The 17,638-nt window shown below is 41.3% G+C and overlaps 1 protein-coding gene across 1 annotated transcript; it reads right to left on the bottom strand.

The window, feature by feature from the left end:
- Positions 1-1,975: 1,975 nt before the first annotated feature.
- slc16a7 (solute carrier family 16 member 7) lies at positions 1,976-17,135 on the bottom strand. Its single transcript, XM_036531591.1, has 5 exons — positions 17,083-17,135; positions 15,455-15,706; positions 9,764-9,907; positions 7,369-8,205; positions 1,976-3,106 (listed from the first exon to the last, which is right to left on the bottom strand). Exons 2-5 carry the CDS (start codon positions 15,669-15,671, stop codon positions 2,892-2,894), a joined length of 1,413 nt encoding a protein of 470 aa, XP_036387484.1. The 5' UTR covers positions 15,672-15,706; positions 17,083-17,135; the 3' UTR covers positions 1,976-2,891.
- Positions 17,136-17,638: the final 503 nt, after the last annotated feature.

Here is a 17,638-nt window from a genome sequence, read left to right as displayed (position 1 = left end):
AGATTACTCTAAGATGCACACCCATTTATTGCACACTATAGAGGATGTATCTATGATTGTGTCCTTTATCAGAATGTGCAGTGGAACAGAGACTTAAGCACTGGTACAAGTGTACATATAAAGTGATCTTATGCATGTGACCGCCACTCATGATAGCAAGCACAAAATTTGCTCCCAGCAATGGCTACTTCCTAATGCATGTGTACATGTATTCCAGGATTAGCACAGCATTCATAAAGGAAGCTCATACTTATTTTACTACATGCTAAGCATCTAGTATAGCTGTTATGATTCATCTTAGTATATTATCTTCCTTCTCTAAAAGAATTTGATGTAGCATTCCTGGTGTAATAAAAACACTGAGCTGTTTACACAGGGATCCTGTCTGATCTTTATCAACACTGCAAACTAACTCTATAACCTGTCTTTGATTTGTCATCCTATTCTAAGTTAGAGTAACATCATATGTGAATGTGGTCTATTGTTTAAAAACAGGATGAGGGTTAAACTCACATGAAAATCACAGGGGATTTGAGGTACGATGTTATACATAAATAACATCGAAACGAACATCTCTTTGACCGACACGTTGGGGAACGGCACGGCTGGCATTTCACCGCAGGCTGAGAACATCTCACCGATGTAAATTATCCTGCCAAAAGATTTCCCAGTGTTCCCCCAAGCTGCCTATTGCTCTTTCGGCAGAACGGCAGCCTAGAACAACAATTGTGCAAACACTGGGCCTGTATCTAATCGTAAGTGCTCTGACCCAACTCCTTCAATTTCTCCTCCAGCTTACAGCCTTGATAGAGGCAGTGCTCTTTGACCATCCTTGTGTCAGAAGCGCTGACTTCAGATTCTGCAGCCTGTTTTTATGCAAGGCCCCTCTCCCAATTTACCAGGGGGTGACCCTTGTTTTCTACTCTGCTCGAGGTGTCCAATCTACTGTGTCATAAAGGTCTCTGAAATCCCCAGTCAGTGCTTTCAGAGTGCGGAGTGGACTTGCGAAAGGTTAGCTCACTGCTCCTGTGGGCGCCTCCCCATTTCAGTCTCACTGGCAATATAAGCCCATCATGTAAGCTTTTCCATTTTTAATGTGCACCAGGAAATTGTTTGCCCTGTTGTTTATCTCGAAAAGGTGGCTAGCTTGATGACATCAACTTTTCATTGGACCCAACACTATGGTAAACAGTGATACATGACCCCAGCTATTTTGCCAATGAAAAATTAAGTATCTGATGAATTACCATTACAGCACTATGCCACCATCACCTTTTAGTGTTAAGTCTTTCAATCAGTGCTGAAAACTCACCTGAGAGAGAAGTTTAAAAAATTGAGAGAGAAGGGCATTAGCCATGGGCTAAAGAAGGAAAAAATGTTGACTCAGCGGCCACTGGTGTCCCCGGAGTGTTTCCACTGGTGCCGGGGGCTTGTTCCCGGAACCTGAACGGAGATTTGAATTTATTGGTTTCACAATTTGCTGAGTGTCGGTGACAACATACAGTTTTCAGGCACTGGCTCAGAACTTCCCGGAGTTCCAGTCACACTTCGTTAGGCAGTCACGCCCTTAGCCACAGCACTTTAAAGTTGGTACACTTGCAGACAAAAAATTGGATGACACTGTCACACTCAAGACTGTGCGGTAAAGTCTGATTTGAAACAATTGTAGCAAAGCACCAAAATAAATATATTTTTTAAAAATGAAAAAGGGACACCACATAGACACAGCTTAATCTGTACTGCAATAAAGCTATGGGAAGAACAAAAAAGACATTCTATGCATGTAATTATGATGTTCACACGTTAATTGTATCACAGGAACCAGCATAAATGTGCTGGTAAGCCAATATGGATAGCTTTCCTAGTATGGATAGAGATCTTCATTCTATTACACTTTACATTAAGACAGTCTATTAAAAAGCAGTCTGTCTGTTTGGTGCTGGCAATGAAGAAATAATTCAGCCCAACACTCAGATAAGAAGGTTATTCGTTGCTGCCATTTATTGTACAACAGTCTGCCCTACAGTTGCTTTAAATAGAGGTACATGGTTTGACAATACTTAAGAAAATTTCCAAAAAATTTCTCAATGTCACTGATATTGTCCTTTTCTTCAGCGGCTAAGTTTGATACACATCATTTGCCCTTCAAAATGGACACAAACATGTTCAAAAATTCAGTATTAAAATATCTTCCAGAGGAAAAGTACAGTATCAACTAAAAAAAATCTTCATAAAGTCTGCAACACTAGGGTATGCTAGTAGTAACAGTCCAGATTTACTGCTTTTCCGCCTGTATAATACAATGGAGGAATGATGTTGGCTACATCACCAACTGAAAGCTAAAAAATGCAGAGTAAGCAACTTCATTTTGCCTATACTCTCATCTGTAGTCTTTTCTTCTGGTTCCAATAAATGAAAGTGTTAATGACATTCAAGTTTACAAATTCAATACTAGGCACAAAGGGTCTGCTCTGTTGAACAGCGACAACCATCATGTATGTGCTTGTGATCTTAAATAGCTAAAATAGGAATTAAACCCTAAAAAAATCTCTCATTGATTTGATTGACTTCTGTCCACTGTTACTTTAGCAAGTATGTATTCTGATATACACAGACATCTTAAATATCCTTTAGAACAGAATAATAAACACTGTGTAACAGCTAGAGTAAGAAATCTGACCCTTTGACCGAATGAGAGGTCCTTCCATGTCAGGTACAAAGAGAAGGCCGAGCATCAAATTCAACAGGAAGAGTGGTGGCCGAACTCTCACTGGACCAGAAGGTGGTGGACAGTTGTTGAAAACTGGTGTTGTCGTCATACGAGTGCACAAACCAATGGGACATTGCCATGGAAGCTTCCCTCTGTGGACAGGTGTCTACGATGACTGGGTTTAGGCGTGGCTGTCACCCGTCTCCTCCCCCTCTCTCATGGTCACCTGCTCGGCAGCAGACAGCTCCACACTCCGTTCCAGCTCTTTCTTCTCTCGCTCCAGCATCCTGTAGTTGTAGAAGTTCATGACAAAGAGGAATATGCCAGCAGCTAGCATCACAGCTCCACACGTGAAGTACATGTATTTGTAGTCATTGAAGATGTCCACCAGTGCACCTAAGTGAAAAAGAGAGAGAACGAGAGAGAGAGGTACAGACAGATGAAGAGAGATTGTCATGACAGGGCCCAGCATAGGCATACCATTAGGAGACTACTGTCATTCTTAATTCTAAATTTACTCAGAATCTATAACCTATACTAGGGAGAGAGACCTAAAATGGAACATATGGTTTTTCTTTGAATTATTAATAGTTCACAATTATATAAGCTGGAACACCACCATCAGAACAGGCCATGGCCTTCCTGGTCTAACCACTAACACATGCGTATCTTGTATCAGGTCCCTCCTACAAATCTGAATTGTACTTTTTTGTGGAAAACCTTATTAATTGAAATATGAATTGAATAATTTGTCTGATATGTGGACATTATGTCTTCGTTTCAGCTTTGTGTTCCAGCTGTTTGCAGCAGGTAATGAATGAATGGCATATTGTGCTTGATTTATGACCCTTTGGGTTTGTCTGTAAAACCAAAGTGCCTAAGTGATGAGGGAACAGACAGCGGCAACACTGCAGGAGCCGTGCTGAAATGAGATCCAGCTGGTAAACACACGCCCAAGCGCTGCTCTTTGTGAAGGTAATTTGGCTGCTGTACTGGAACAAATCGAGTGAGATGCCCTGCTCTTGAAACTAAAATCCAGCCCTACATATAAGAGAAGTGACAAAAACGGTTAGATCAGATTTCTTCCTCAAGCGTCCCTGAGCGGTCATGTGACTCCCAACAGAGGGTCAAGTCCCAGCCTCCATGGGCAGCCATCTGTCTCTGTCTGTCTGTCAGTCCCTGTGGACTGTGTCAGTATATGGACTGAGTCCCCTGGACTCAGTATATGACAGACTGGCAGGCTGCACAAAAATGCTGGTCACTGTGGACCAACAAAGCTTGATAAAAAGGTGGTCAAATACGATATAAACTACAGAGATATTTTCATCCATTTAAAAAAACTAAACACATTTGTATGTATATTACACTTTATCTTGTTTATTATTGTTACTCTTTTGCATAGTTGAAGCCATCCTTGAAGCTGACACTGGCCATCTCCACAGGATAAACATAAAGTCCCTGAGCTGATTTCCTAGAATACTGCAGCAAGCTTACTTTGGAGATATGTATAGCACCAAGCATATACAGAAAAATAGTAATAATAACACAATGGGAATAACTAATACTATTAACTAAAATAACAAGATTGGTTAATACAACGGTTTTATTCCCCCAAACCACTGTCCTTGTCTGTATGTACACTCTCAGGTTTTAAGTACTTTGAAGTGAGCTGGCCACTTACCCTTTACCTTAGAATCTTGGCTCACTGACATCAGCAGACCTTATGGGTGATTATTCTCAGTGTCATAAACTTCATTCTGACAGCCAGTTACCATCGATGAACTTCCAGGGGCAGTACTGTAGTTCACATTAGTTGACAGAGGCCTAATTGAGGCAGTCTGCAAAATGAACGATACCCACAAGGAAGAACATGCCTAGACGATACCACTGAACTGGCAGTAAAGTCGAAAGTCTGTCGAACTGAGGGTTGGTTGCAGGTTAGGTAAACCAATTAAAAACAGGATCTTAATGAGTTGTCTTCTGTACATGCACCAATGTGAAGGGTGCGGGGGGGTTGCTGCTGCCCCTGGTCTGGACTACATCAGCTCGAAGGGCAACGTTTGATTGATCATATTCCTCGTTTGACGCGAGCTGATGACCATCACTGTCATTAAAACAGCCCTTGATTGGGCTGGTAATTAAGGCCATCTGGTGGTGTCACCTCTTTTTTAATGTATTCATGGCTTAATTATCACACAGGTAAGGGCCTTTAATGAATTTTGCTCAAACTTCACTCATTAAACACAAAGCAAAAGGCTAATTACAGCAATTTCCTCACTTCTCCCTAATTAGGCTGACCTAGAGGTTGGGCAGTGTTGCGACGAGGTGGCTTATAACGAGGAGACTTGTAAGGGTAAATGTAACGTCTCTGCCCTCCTGAGAATAACATAATCATGCAATGAATAGGGAGGCATTTATTTACTCCATTAAATGAGCACCTCCGCGCAGGTCAGACAAACTACCACAGGACCTATAAATTTCCACCTCATTAAAAATGAGAGACCAAGGCAAGGCAGAGAAAGCCGCCTCGTATTTAGATGCCGTCTGGCAGCAACTTTGTCTGGGGATGTGTGGCATGAGAGGGCCTTTCCATTACCACTTGTTTGCTGCTGCCTTTCAAGTTTTCCAGCCCAATAAGACCCTGAAGGCTTTGATATTCCAACAGCTGATGCCCATGTGCAGTTCAATGTTCTTTCTTCTTCTTCTTGTACTTCCCAGCAGCTAAGTGTCTCCTCTCTTGGACTGTGGTGTAGGTAGTGCTTTACCTTTACGTACAATCATACCAATATCCAAATGAAACAAAACAGTAGCACATACAATAGGAGCTTTCAAAAGCCATAGCACTCTTTCACAGGAAAGAAGCCATTCAATTTCATACCAACTTGCAGACCAGGGAACTTGGGGAATCAGCTATTCCCCTCTAACACCTTGATGTCAATGTGTCTCCCTACTAAACCCATAAGTATGAATTGTGCACCTCTTCACTCAGTACAATGCCCACATCTTAAGTGGACATCCTCCACTCTGAAAGAAATTCCTGGGTATTCATCTAACATATCTTTTTGTCAGAGAGCCCAGAATGCTGTAGTGTCTATGCCACATGCGTCACATACACTGTGAACATGACAGAGTTTGTGAGCTGCAGAGAAAGAAAGAGTGGTACTTTTCATTTAACCAAAGAATTTTCCTGTTTCAAGCAAGATTCTAAATGAATCACACTGACAATGGCAGAGGGAAACTGGCAAGAACCTGAATGTACACCATGCTGACAACAAACAGGCCTGCATCCTTTGTTTTAATGCAGATCGCTTGATTTGTCACATTAGGATTAGTGGGATCTGGCAACTTCAGCAAAAGGTTAACCCGTTAAAACTGCCAAGGAAAACCCTTTCCTGAACCTGAGTTTTACTCATTACATTGTATGTGAAAGAGGTTTTAACTACACCCCTTCAGGACAGGAAAAGTGTCTTGCACTTTCAAACATAAAGGACATACAGTGAATAACAAGGCACATGATTTCTTGTCTTTAATAGACAGAGCACTGTGTAGTTCTGGAGGTCCTCTCTCTATACTGGATAACTTCAGACTACCAAAGTTCAAAAGAGCTCACATGTGGTCTCCAAGATTTGAGACATGCCTTCTAGAAGAGTGTTTCTCAACCCTCTCCTGAAGTACCCCCTCCCCTGCATGTTTTAGATCTCTCCCTGCTCCAACACAGCTGATTCAAATGATCAGTTTGTTATTAAGCAGCTTCAGGAGTTCATAACGAGTTGATCATTTGAATCAGCTGTGTTGGAGCAGGGAGAGATCTAAAACAGGGGGGGCAGGGGGTACTCCAGGAGAGGGTTGAGAAACACTCTTCTAGAAAGTATGCAATTCTATGAAGGGCTTGTGGACATGTGGTGAAAGGGTTCAAATCTCACATGCTATTGTCTGAGAGCTGCACATTACTCACGTTGCCACCATATAAACCCTGGAGTACCATGTTTCACAGAGGAAAGATCTCCATCCGATCAATGACATCAGCAGTAACACCAAAAGTGTAACAGTTCAGATAGCAAAGGTCACTGGCAGCCACAGCAGCGGAGCTGGAGTTACTGAGCTCTGTGTCCCGGCAGCTCGCATGGGAACTTGGTGAAAAAAGCCGAGCGCAGAGAGACCTTCATTACGCTTACGTGATGTTAGCCTTAAAATCGTTCCGTAATTTGTACGGAGGGGATGAATTCTCCAGCGGGTGTGCCAGGAAAAGCAGCAGCTTCTCGCCCACAGAAGCACTAAATACGCGTGACCAATTACTGCTTTTCTCTGGGCGCACCGAGCCGGGCAACTCATTTACCGATGATAATCCAATTCTGCTGGAATGTCGTACAACAATGACACCCGGAGAAGCGTTTGAACTCGGCAGTGTTAGCACAGTGTAACACAACAGAGTTATGAACAACACTGTCTTTTTAATCTTGTTCTACATTCTGTGATAGTAACTGAACAAGCTTCAATTTCAAGTTTCCAAATTGACCTAAGTCCATTAACTCACCTACAATTGTGGGAAAAAAAAGTGCCTTTAGGCACAAGATACAGCGATTTGTTGGATGCAAAGCCTCAAAAGGCTAAGTACTGATAAGACCTATCAGTATATGAACCTACCTATATGAACCTACCTCCAATTGGTGGTCCCAGAAGCACTGGACAGCATTCAATAATCGTCACAAGCCCAACAGCACTGGAGAAGCGCTGTGCTCCAACCAGGTCCATGAGGGATTCGAAGAGCAGGGCACACACCATGCCAAAAGCAATGCCGAAGAACACAGCATAGGCGACCAGTCCTCCATATCCTGGGGCAAGGGGACAGAGGAGGTGGCACACACCATTGTAGGCCACAGAGAAGCTGAAGAAGTACTGGATTTTGGGCCGGATCCACTTGGTGTTGGCGACCAGCCCTGTCCCAGGCCGGGCGATCATGTCCACCATGGCCAGGATGGACAGCAGAAAGGCTGCCGAGTACTCATCCACGCCCATGTGTTTGGCGTACGGGGCGAGGAAGACAACGGGGGCGAAGAAGCCGAAGAACATGAGTACATTCCCAGCCAGGTAGATGAGGAAGCCCCTGTGCTTGAAGAGCGAGAGGTCGATGAATTTGTTGACTCTGTCCATGCATCCTGTCTTGCCCGTTGCCCCGACAGGAGCACTGGCACCGTTAGCGGCGCTGTGCTCGCTGGCGGTTCCGTTCTCCTTTGCGGCCTGCTTTCCTTCGACACGCCCCCCGATGGGCCTCATCAGAGCCCCCGCCACGCAGCAGTTCAACAGCATCCCCCCCAGGATGAAGAAACTACCTCTCCAGCCAAAGTTGTCAAACAGGAACTGATTGAGAGGCGCCAGGGTGCAGAGGAACACTGGACTTCCGGCCATGGCCAGCCCATTGGCTATCGGCCTCCTGACCTGGAAGTACTTTCCAATTATAGTCAGGGATGGCTGGAGATTGAAGGAGAGCCCCAAACCTGCAAAATAAATCAGTTGCAGCATTACTTACATCTGCAAAGCCTACACCCTAAAATTAAATGTGGTATTTGAAGATTAAATTATGGCCTGTTCTCCTTTTTGTGCATATTAAGGTTCCACCTCATTTCACTTTGGCAACTAAAATCTCGTTAATGGAAGCAGTAATTTCAGAAATAATTTCTCCATTTAAATGACAATAAATTAGGACTCTGGATCCTTCATTCACCAACTGCGTTTTCCCCCCAAATCCAATTTAATTGCATCCCATTCTTTAAAGGAGTTCTTAAATTAGTCCTCACTTTAAGATGGTGAACCCTAGGTAGTGGAGCAGATGTATATCATATCATTTTCATGGTTGTGAGATACCTACTGCTCTCTGTCCTCTAAGCACCTTATTCACAATTTCTTCAGTTCTCTATCATTATTTAAAAAGACCACGCAAAGGCAATGAATGTAACACTTGTCACTGGCCAACCAGCAGTATTTTATGTACTCTTTGCTTCCAGAATACAATAATTGTCTGAAGAACCACTTTGACTTTAGTGAGTGTGGGACTGGTAAACAGACATGGAGTAATCACACTGTACCAATACATTTAAGAGGCGAGGAAAAAGGACTTAACACAGTGAGTTCAGCTCGTACAATACGGATTATGACCCATATGCTGAACTGAGGGGAAGAGAAACAACAATCAATGGTACGTTATTCAGAAAGCTTTTGAATTCACTGAGCTGTTTGTGCTTCAGTTCCTCTCAGAGTATGACACATCCCCCTCATTTATCTGTAACACAGCATCTTTCAACAGATGGCAGGTTTGTTGCTGCCAACGGCCGAGTAAACTTCAAAAACAAAGGAAAAAGAGTTGAGAAAAGGCGGCCTGGAACAGGATGCACCAGGGAGATGAGCATGTGTGCTGACTTCCTCCTCCAATTAATTCTTCACACCCGAGCGTCGCAGGGTAATGAGTCTCCCCGGCCACTCCCAGGGGACTGATGGCCCTGTGACGAGAGCCGGTCTCACGGCGTCTTCTCCGGCCGTCTTAATTACACTTACTGTGCTGCCCAGAGCTGGGTCCACAGTGAAGAGCATGGAAAAAAAGTGCTCCTAGAGGAGTGCAGCTGTCCTGAGCTGCTCCCCGCTCTCAGACCGCGCACACACACACACACACCCACACACAGGCAGATACACAGGAGTGCACAAACTCCACCAGGGAAGGTCAGCTTGGAGAGGTGGTAAACAACTTTCATCATGAAATGGACCTGTTTGCATTTTGCAGACACACAGTAATGTGCATGTGCACACACACACGTGCATATACACACAGACACACATACGCACAAACACACGTATGAACACGCACAAGCATGTAGATGCTTCACTCCACTGTACTCTTGTTCACATACATGCATTTTAGCATAAAGACCATTAATACAATTACATACAGCTCAGTAGCAATCTGACCCAGAATTTGTTTAGATGTTAGGAATTCATGTTTTAGCATTTTTATACGAAGTAATGTGCATGAATTCCCCACCAATAAAGCAAATGAGTAAATACCTCCAATGATTCCGATGCATATATACAAATGCATAATGGTATTGCCAAAAGAGGCAGTTACCATGGCAATTGCACACATTATCCCACCAGCTATGACCACAGGACGGCTGCCATAGCGATTGACCAGGATGCTGCTTATGGGCCCTGCAGAAGAGAGAGAGACAGGGAGGGAGGGAGAGAGAGTGTGAGAGAAAGGGAGAGAGAGACAGAGAGGTACATTATCCAGATAATATAATAAACAAAATAAAGGAAAAAACATGTACACATCTTGGAGATGCATTGGGCACATCTTGCTCATCCTGTTGATGGACATTATCTCACTAGCAATGTAAATAATTGGAGGAGACATTATTAATTGTACATATAACACGGTGACCATTTCCATTGACTTGGTACCGTAGCATCCCCAGGCTGGTAAAACAATGCCACATTCTGTCCCAGGGTTTAGTATTTGAGGGTTAGTGTAGTCTATCAAGAGAAGCCAAATAAAAATTTCTTATCTTTGCACGATTTAAACTTTTCTGACAACAGCTCCACATTCAAATATCTAAGATTGGCAAGGCCTCAGATGCCTTATAACAGCTTTGCACCAATAATTTTGATCAATAATTTTGTTCCCATCTGCATTTTTCTAGTCAGTCCAAATGGTAAAAAAAGGAATTAGGGAAAAATTTATCTAAAGGCATGTGTGAAATCCTGTCCATTAAGATATTCCTAGTACGTATTCGTAAGATCTGAGGACTGCAATTTTGACATTAAAGATGAGGACTGCTGTGGGATGCAAAAAGCAAAAGGAACACAGTGGGAAGAACAGCTGTAACTCTGAGAAAATCCAATGAACCCTTGCACTATTATGCAAGACACTCCCTTATACGGTCATCTTAAACATTTCTATCTGGCACCCTGCAGCCTTGTCGATCAAAAGCACATCCACATTACGATTCGCCAGTGAGAACCACTCCAAGAACACAATATTCTTTTCAATGTGTTATTTTCACCATGAGAAGAAAAGACCTGACATATGATTTATTAAGACAAAAAAGGCAATGATGCAGTCTTCATAAAAAGTCATTGTAAAAAAAATTAGAGAATTCTAGAACCTGGCTATGGCTTATACCATATTCTTTGTGGACTTTAGAACTTTCTATCATTCTACCTAAAACCAGCAAGAACAAGTGAGATGCAAAACTAACAGGCAATGTGTGTCTGTGCGTGTGTGGCTTAATCAAAGGTCATACTGGGAGGTACACACAATTTAAAATCCTCAGCTAAGCTTTGTTACTCGACACTGCAAAGCACTGACTGCAGATTCCTCCTTTGAGAACAATAGGTCAGTGGGTTGTACCCTACAGTTCCGTCCTCCTCAACTTCCCCCAACATTAACACCAGGAACAGGCAGCAAAAGCACAGCTCCTCACCACACACCCACTCCCAAAGCCAATTTTTTTAATCACTCTGGGGTTACACATACAGTGCATGGATGCCTACTACAGCATTTCTTTTGTTAGTCTTTAGATCATGACACAACTGACAGCCTAAAAATCCCTTGCAGTTAATGGTCTGCTTGTCATTTAGTGTTGTTTTTGCAACAAATCTACAGAGACTGGAATTATATTTAAGATAATTACTTTAGAGTTTCATAACCAGTCCATCTATAGAAAAACAACACAATCAGGACTGATTTTTAACCTTTGCACAGCACAAAAAGCCTGACACTGTATACCATGGGGATCTACAGCACACACCACTACTTAAGGCTACTAGCGTCAAACAAAACTTGACCATATAACCAGTTCATGAGAACACACAAAGAGCCCAGCATTTCACATTCTGCAGGTACACGCAGACAGTATAAATGTGCAAAACTGCAACACGGAGGGACTTCTGTTTGTAACAAGGGGATTTACACTTAATCGGCAGCTCGATCAAATGAAAGAGGAGCAGATTACATAAATCAAAAAAAGGAAATACAAGGGCCATCACAGTTATGGAAATTTCAGAGCATTCCCTCTCTTAACACAACTGGAACAAATCCCTGCAAGCTGTTGACAACTGAACATTTTAAGTCAGAAATAAGAGGATTAAAAAATTGGCAGGCATGGACTACTTCCTTGTGCCAGTTTACAATAAGATAATTAATTTCTGTGAAAAATACTAATGACCCAGTCTTTTCTAAAGCTATTGTTCCTAAATTGATTACACCTGGTAAAGAATGCAATACATTTGGCTTTTGAAAGAGATCACAAGAGATTTTTAGATTAAAACCAAAGAGCCCCTTCACCTGAACATGAAAGAATCAGGTACATGACTAGATTTCTTCACTGTCCAAAAATATGCTTACTGCAACCTTCCAATTTTGTATTTACTGTTTGAGCTACGGAAAAATAATTTAAAAATAGTTTAAAAATAGATACAAATTGAGAAAAGTTTTAAATGTTCTGTATAGTTTTAGTCTGAGGAGTTAAATGTGTATATATCTTCACAGAGTTAGATAAATCAAGGAAATTACAAGTTTAAAATCCTTAATTAAGTGTAAAATATGCCTGTTCTTCCACTGAAATTGAGTACTGCGAATTGTACAAAAGGTCAATTATGTCATTTTATGTAAATATTTGCAATGAACATGATGGCCACTTTGCTGCTGGTGGACACAGTTGATCGAAGGTCATTCTAGTAGGCTTTGTAACTGGATGATGATGTAGGACAAAGGGGGAGGGATGTTTACCATTCTGGCATCATACTGGGGGCAATGTTCAGAGCTGTAGCCCAGGAATTCACCAATATCCAATAAGGTAATATGCAGTATGGTAAAGAGCTTCCCCCAAAATCTAAAGAGATTTATTAATGTATGCTTCATGTGATTATAATGATGGAGGGTAGAAAAAAAACTATGCACAATTTCAGGGAGATGTATTCATAGTCAAGACTTGGATTTAAAATTAGAGCTTAAAAGAACTGTTGGATATGCATGGATAGGTGAATGGTTAACTGAGACTACCATGTATTAAGCATAAATAGCTTGTCAACAATCCTCAGGACATAACAATTGCCAACTTATCTGGCATTCTGGATCTGACACCTTATCTTAAGGGTATTTACAGCAGTGTTCCATTAGGAAATCTCTTGGTCTTAGATCAAACAAGTTGATCAAGTCCCACTGCCTCTACGACTACCACCCTAGGTTATTTCTGTTGCCAAAGCATCAATGCTCTTCCTTTCAAGTTGTATCCACTTTAAATTGCCTGTGTTCTGTGCCATTTCTCTTCGTTAAGCCGGGAATATTGCAATAGCGTGCCAGGACTTGTACTGGAAAGACACCCTTAGGGTGTTCAAGGGCAGGCTTGGCACAATGTTAGACACAACACAGACTGTAGGCTAACTGGCAAGCAAAGATGGGCCAAATAGCCTGTTCTCATAAACCTCCTTATGTAGAACATGAAATAAAATTTGACAGTCATGACACCAGTAAATATGAACATGAAAAATGTTACATTTGAACAACTTAAAATCGCATCATCTGGAAGATCCATAAAACGTAATTTCCTTTGGAGCCAAAATAAATACAGAATCCTGGCTTAGCTGGAGAAACAATTTTATGCCACTGACCACTTGTCAACCAGAAACATCAAAATATCTTCACCTGAAAAGTGCAATTGTGCCATTTGCATCAAGACATTCAATTTCTCCTTATTTACATATCATACTAAAAAGTGATAATAGGCTAAAAATGTGTATAATCGCTTCTAATTTTCTATTTGTTGTAAAACACGGTTGTCATATATCTTTTTGTAGCATAAGATCTTTCAACAGTGACTTCTCTCTACTTGATTATGTCTATGTTGTAATTTCCAATCTGACTTGAACAGGGTACCCTTCTCATAAAATATCACTAACAAAAATGAACACAACAGCAGATAGGCTATAGCTATAACTACTTATTTGAAGGAAATCCCCGATTCAACAATCACCCAGAAAGAATATTTTTTTCCAACAAAGACGGCATCCAATACATCAGCAGCGTGTCTACAGGTGGGTTGCTAGGATCAGTCTCATTATGTTTTAGAGTCATCAGTATCATACTGGCACAATTTAAAAGAACTGATTAGCACCAGTACCATTTACTTTCCCAATAACATTGAAGTCAAGTTCCACAGAAATGAACAGTAAATTCAACAATAAGGAGTAACCATAGAGGGTCATAAAACGAGTCCTTATATCCCCTGACTCAGTGCTTACATGTGTGGGTCATGGCGGTCCTATCAGCAGAAGGGAAAAATCCCTTTTTTCTCTACCATAGGCAATTTTACTAATCCCCATTTGCTGAATCCATAGCAGAGCTTTTTCTCCTGTCCTTTGCAACTCTTGGTGACATTGCTGAGTGAGGCCAAGGACAAAATGATGGAGCCCCATGCCTCCACACTGGTGCACAGGAATATTTCACCCAGATTCTTGCTGCCATTATGGCAGGTCAGTGAGGAATCAGCCGCTGGTAACCTTGGGGAGACTGATGCTTTCCTCTAAAAATCTTTATCTGATCATTCTGCAACATCTCAGGGTATGGGTAATGAGCAGTACAGTCTTGTAAAAAGCAAATGGTGTGATGACACTGTTAAGCAGACCTACAAGGAGATACTGCACATTCATAAAAAGCCAAGGCTGACTTAGAAGGTTGTTGTTACCTTTTTTGCTTGAAGGAATATGTCAGTGTGTGTCATTCATCCCCGAAAACGCCAATGTCGATGACTGGCCCTCCAGTCGAGAGAAGGTAATATGAACAACCATGGTAGCATGGTTCATATGTAAAGAAAACATTGCTCAAACCCTGCTCTTCCACAAAATTAACACAAAGGCACTGGTCCTCTTCTGGCCGCTCTCCAAGTGCAAAAAAACAACACATATTAATGTTAGATGTCCTAACAAATTCAGCTGCATTCACACGTACCACCACAGTTCATGGTGCAAATTTAGAAATGACAGCCATGTTAATGAAACACACAAATTCATGTTGTAAAACAGAATAACAAAGTTAGGTAATCCACAGGTGTCCAAGAGACATAAATGGGGAGATGGAAGGAATAACTTTCTTCTTTTTTAGCCAGAAAATAGAAGAGAGATCTGTGTTGACATAACTGGAATCTATTTTTGTCAAATACAACAAACTATATTGCAATGTGCAACTCCAAACATCCAGAAAACAAGCATGAGGACTGGCCTTGAATGACCCCTCACCATGTTGTGTCTAGCTGGATGGAATAAATACCTCACCAGATTCACTTGCAACAACATGCTGTCAAGTCCAACTAACAATCACAAAAGGATCAAACAACAGTCCAGCTCTGTTCTAGAGATGAAAATTGTGAAACCTCTTGAGTGAAACACCAGCAACCAAATGAGTTTTGTGTTTGCATTCAAATGGCTTCATTCACTGGTTTAGTCTTCCCAAACAGCATTCCTTTCTACAAACAATTTGTAGAGTAGAGTCAATTTATATGTACATGTGTACTTTTTAAATCGGACAACCAACACACTTTTTTTTTTACCAAAACAAATTATGAATGCAACATTTCATTTTTGGGATTAATCCTACACTAGCACATCAAGGTGATGCAGTAAAATGCACAGTTGTCATTATGACGGTTGAGCAATATCAGAGATTCTTCCTGTGCCTACCACAGGAGTGGCCTTACTTACCTCCTGCATACATAGTAGCCAGCATAATGGAGGACACCCAGGCGATCTCACTGTAAGATATGGAGAAGTAATCCTGGATCTCTTTGAAGTAGATGGTGAGGGCCTTGGGAAAGGCGTAGGAGAAGCCGATGGAGACAAAGGCCCCAAAAACCACGGCCCACCCCCAGCCCCCATCAGGAGGGGTGTACCCCAAATTTGTTGCTGATGTGGGGGGCATGACGCGTTTTCTCTAAGAAGATGAGGTTGGGTTTCCTGAGGTACAGACATATAGAGAATGATTACTCCATCACTCAATGATTCCACAAGTTTCCTTTGTCAACACCAAGCATTTAGATAAAATGATGGGCCTGTGTTTTTAAGGGTTTTTTCAGAAACCCTTTTCTGAATATCATGAAATGCCCCATAATTCATCTCAGATGTTAGTGCAGATAATTTGCTCTAATCTTAATTTCATCTAAAACTGCAGCTTGTTTATTGCCAACAGTGCAAGTAAAAAAGACACCGTTTCAGAGTAGCAAAGATAACAAATTGGTAATATACTCTACACCCTTATCAATGTAAAGGAAACGCATGTGACAAGGCTAATCATCACCAGTTTTGAATGGTTAACAGTGTTAGTGTGTTAAGAAGAGTGGGCAAATTAGGGAGGGCTGACTACTAATTCAATCAAGTCATGCAACAAATGTTTAACTTAAAAGCAACGTTTATGGCTCAATTAGCTACTTTACAATATTCTGTGTATGTGTACACACACACACACACGTTTCACATTGATTACACTGCGTCCAAAGTATTAGCTATGCTACTTTGAAAAAATGCCTTTTTACCTTGGACTAACGGCAAAAACGACAAATTTAAAAACTGACATTTCTGACCATCTGTAACACCTACTGCTATGGCTCTGTCCCTCTTTCACTCTCATACACACCCAACTTACCATGTTTGCAATGGAAATACCTAAACTAATGCAAAAACGCAATGTAAAACGTCATTTGCAGCAAGGCATTACACGGAATGTACCCATGATCCACAACTGGAAACGAGTAAAGTATCTTAAACTTTTAGTTTTGATTAATCAGCTAAATGCAGTCTATTTTTAGAAAACTTCAAAGACATTATATACACCTAAAATTACACTCCATCAAGCATTTCCATGTTTTACAATATGCTAGCAGAGTGCTCAGTTACCGCAACAAGAAGCAAAATGGTAGGAAGTGCTGAGAATCTGCTTTTGGGGCTGTAGAAAGCACACAGCAGCATGCCAAGAAACTAGCTGCAGACTATTAATAGTAGGTTACCACTAAAAGTCATATCTGAAGGACAAACAGACAGGTTGATGGGCACATCCTCATCCTCGATCTTTTAAAAGTTGCCAAAAATTCACGCACTCAAAACTTCACACAAATTGGCTAACAAGTTACTAGTATGGTAGTTGTGTAGTAAACGGCAGTCGTGGCAAAATAGCAGTAGCGTTAGCCAAGAAGTTAAACCCATTCAAACTTGGCTGCATCGTACACGTGGAAATTTTTAAAGGTTTGCGTTCTTAAAAATCTGCATTCCAATGTAAAAGACTGAGACAGTACAGCGTTACCACTGACGTCCACATACTACAGAAAGAGCTATCTTACCTCTTGAGCTTAAAATGCTGTAGAAAGCTACTATCCGCAATTGTAGAGTTGCGCCGCAAATAAGGGTTCAACTGGTGGCGTTTGATCACGTGTTTGCATCGATGGCCTCTAGTGGTTGATCAATATTCTGTCGTTCATTACTTGACCACTGAAAACCTGTTTCGTGAAATTACTGTTTTTTTTTTTTTGATGATGATGGCGCATCATTTAATTTCACATTTGTATTTCACAATTTCACTAATGTACATTTAAAGCAAATGAACACATGTGAAACCAAAATTTTGTCAGTACATAATCCATGAGTGGCCACAGAAAAGAAGGGATGTGTCAACAAATATACATGTCTCCATTTAAGATACCCGAGCAAACAACTATCATGTAATGATCGAGCTTTGTCGACATTTTAATTCATTTTTGTTCCAACAGGCAATTAGCAACATTGATAATGTTATGAAAACATTATAAAGTCCCTGGAGGATCACCTAGCTGTCCCAAGCAAAATCTCTGATGAGCTTCAGAATAGGCACATTGCTTAAACAAAGATTAAAACCGAATT

Source organism: Megalops cyprinoides, chromosome 6 (genome assembly GCF_013368585.1).
Source record: "Megalops cyprinoides isolate fMegCyp1 chromosome 6, fMegCyp1.pri, whole genome shotgun sequence".
NCBI classification, from domain to species: Eukaryota; Metazoa; Chordata; class Actinopteri; order Elopiformes; family Megalopidae; genus Megalops; species Megalops cyprinoides.
The sequence above is the reverse complement of the archived record's forward strand: the minus strand, read 5'-3'. Positions and strand labels throughout refer to the sequence as shown.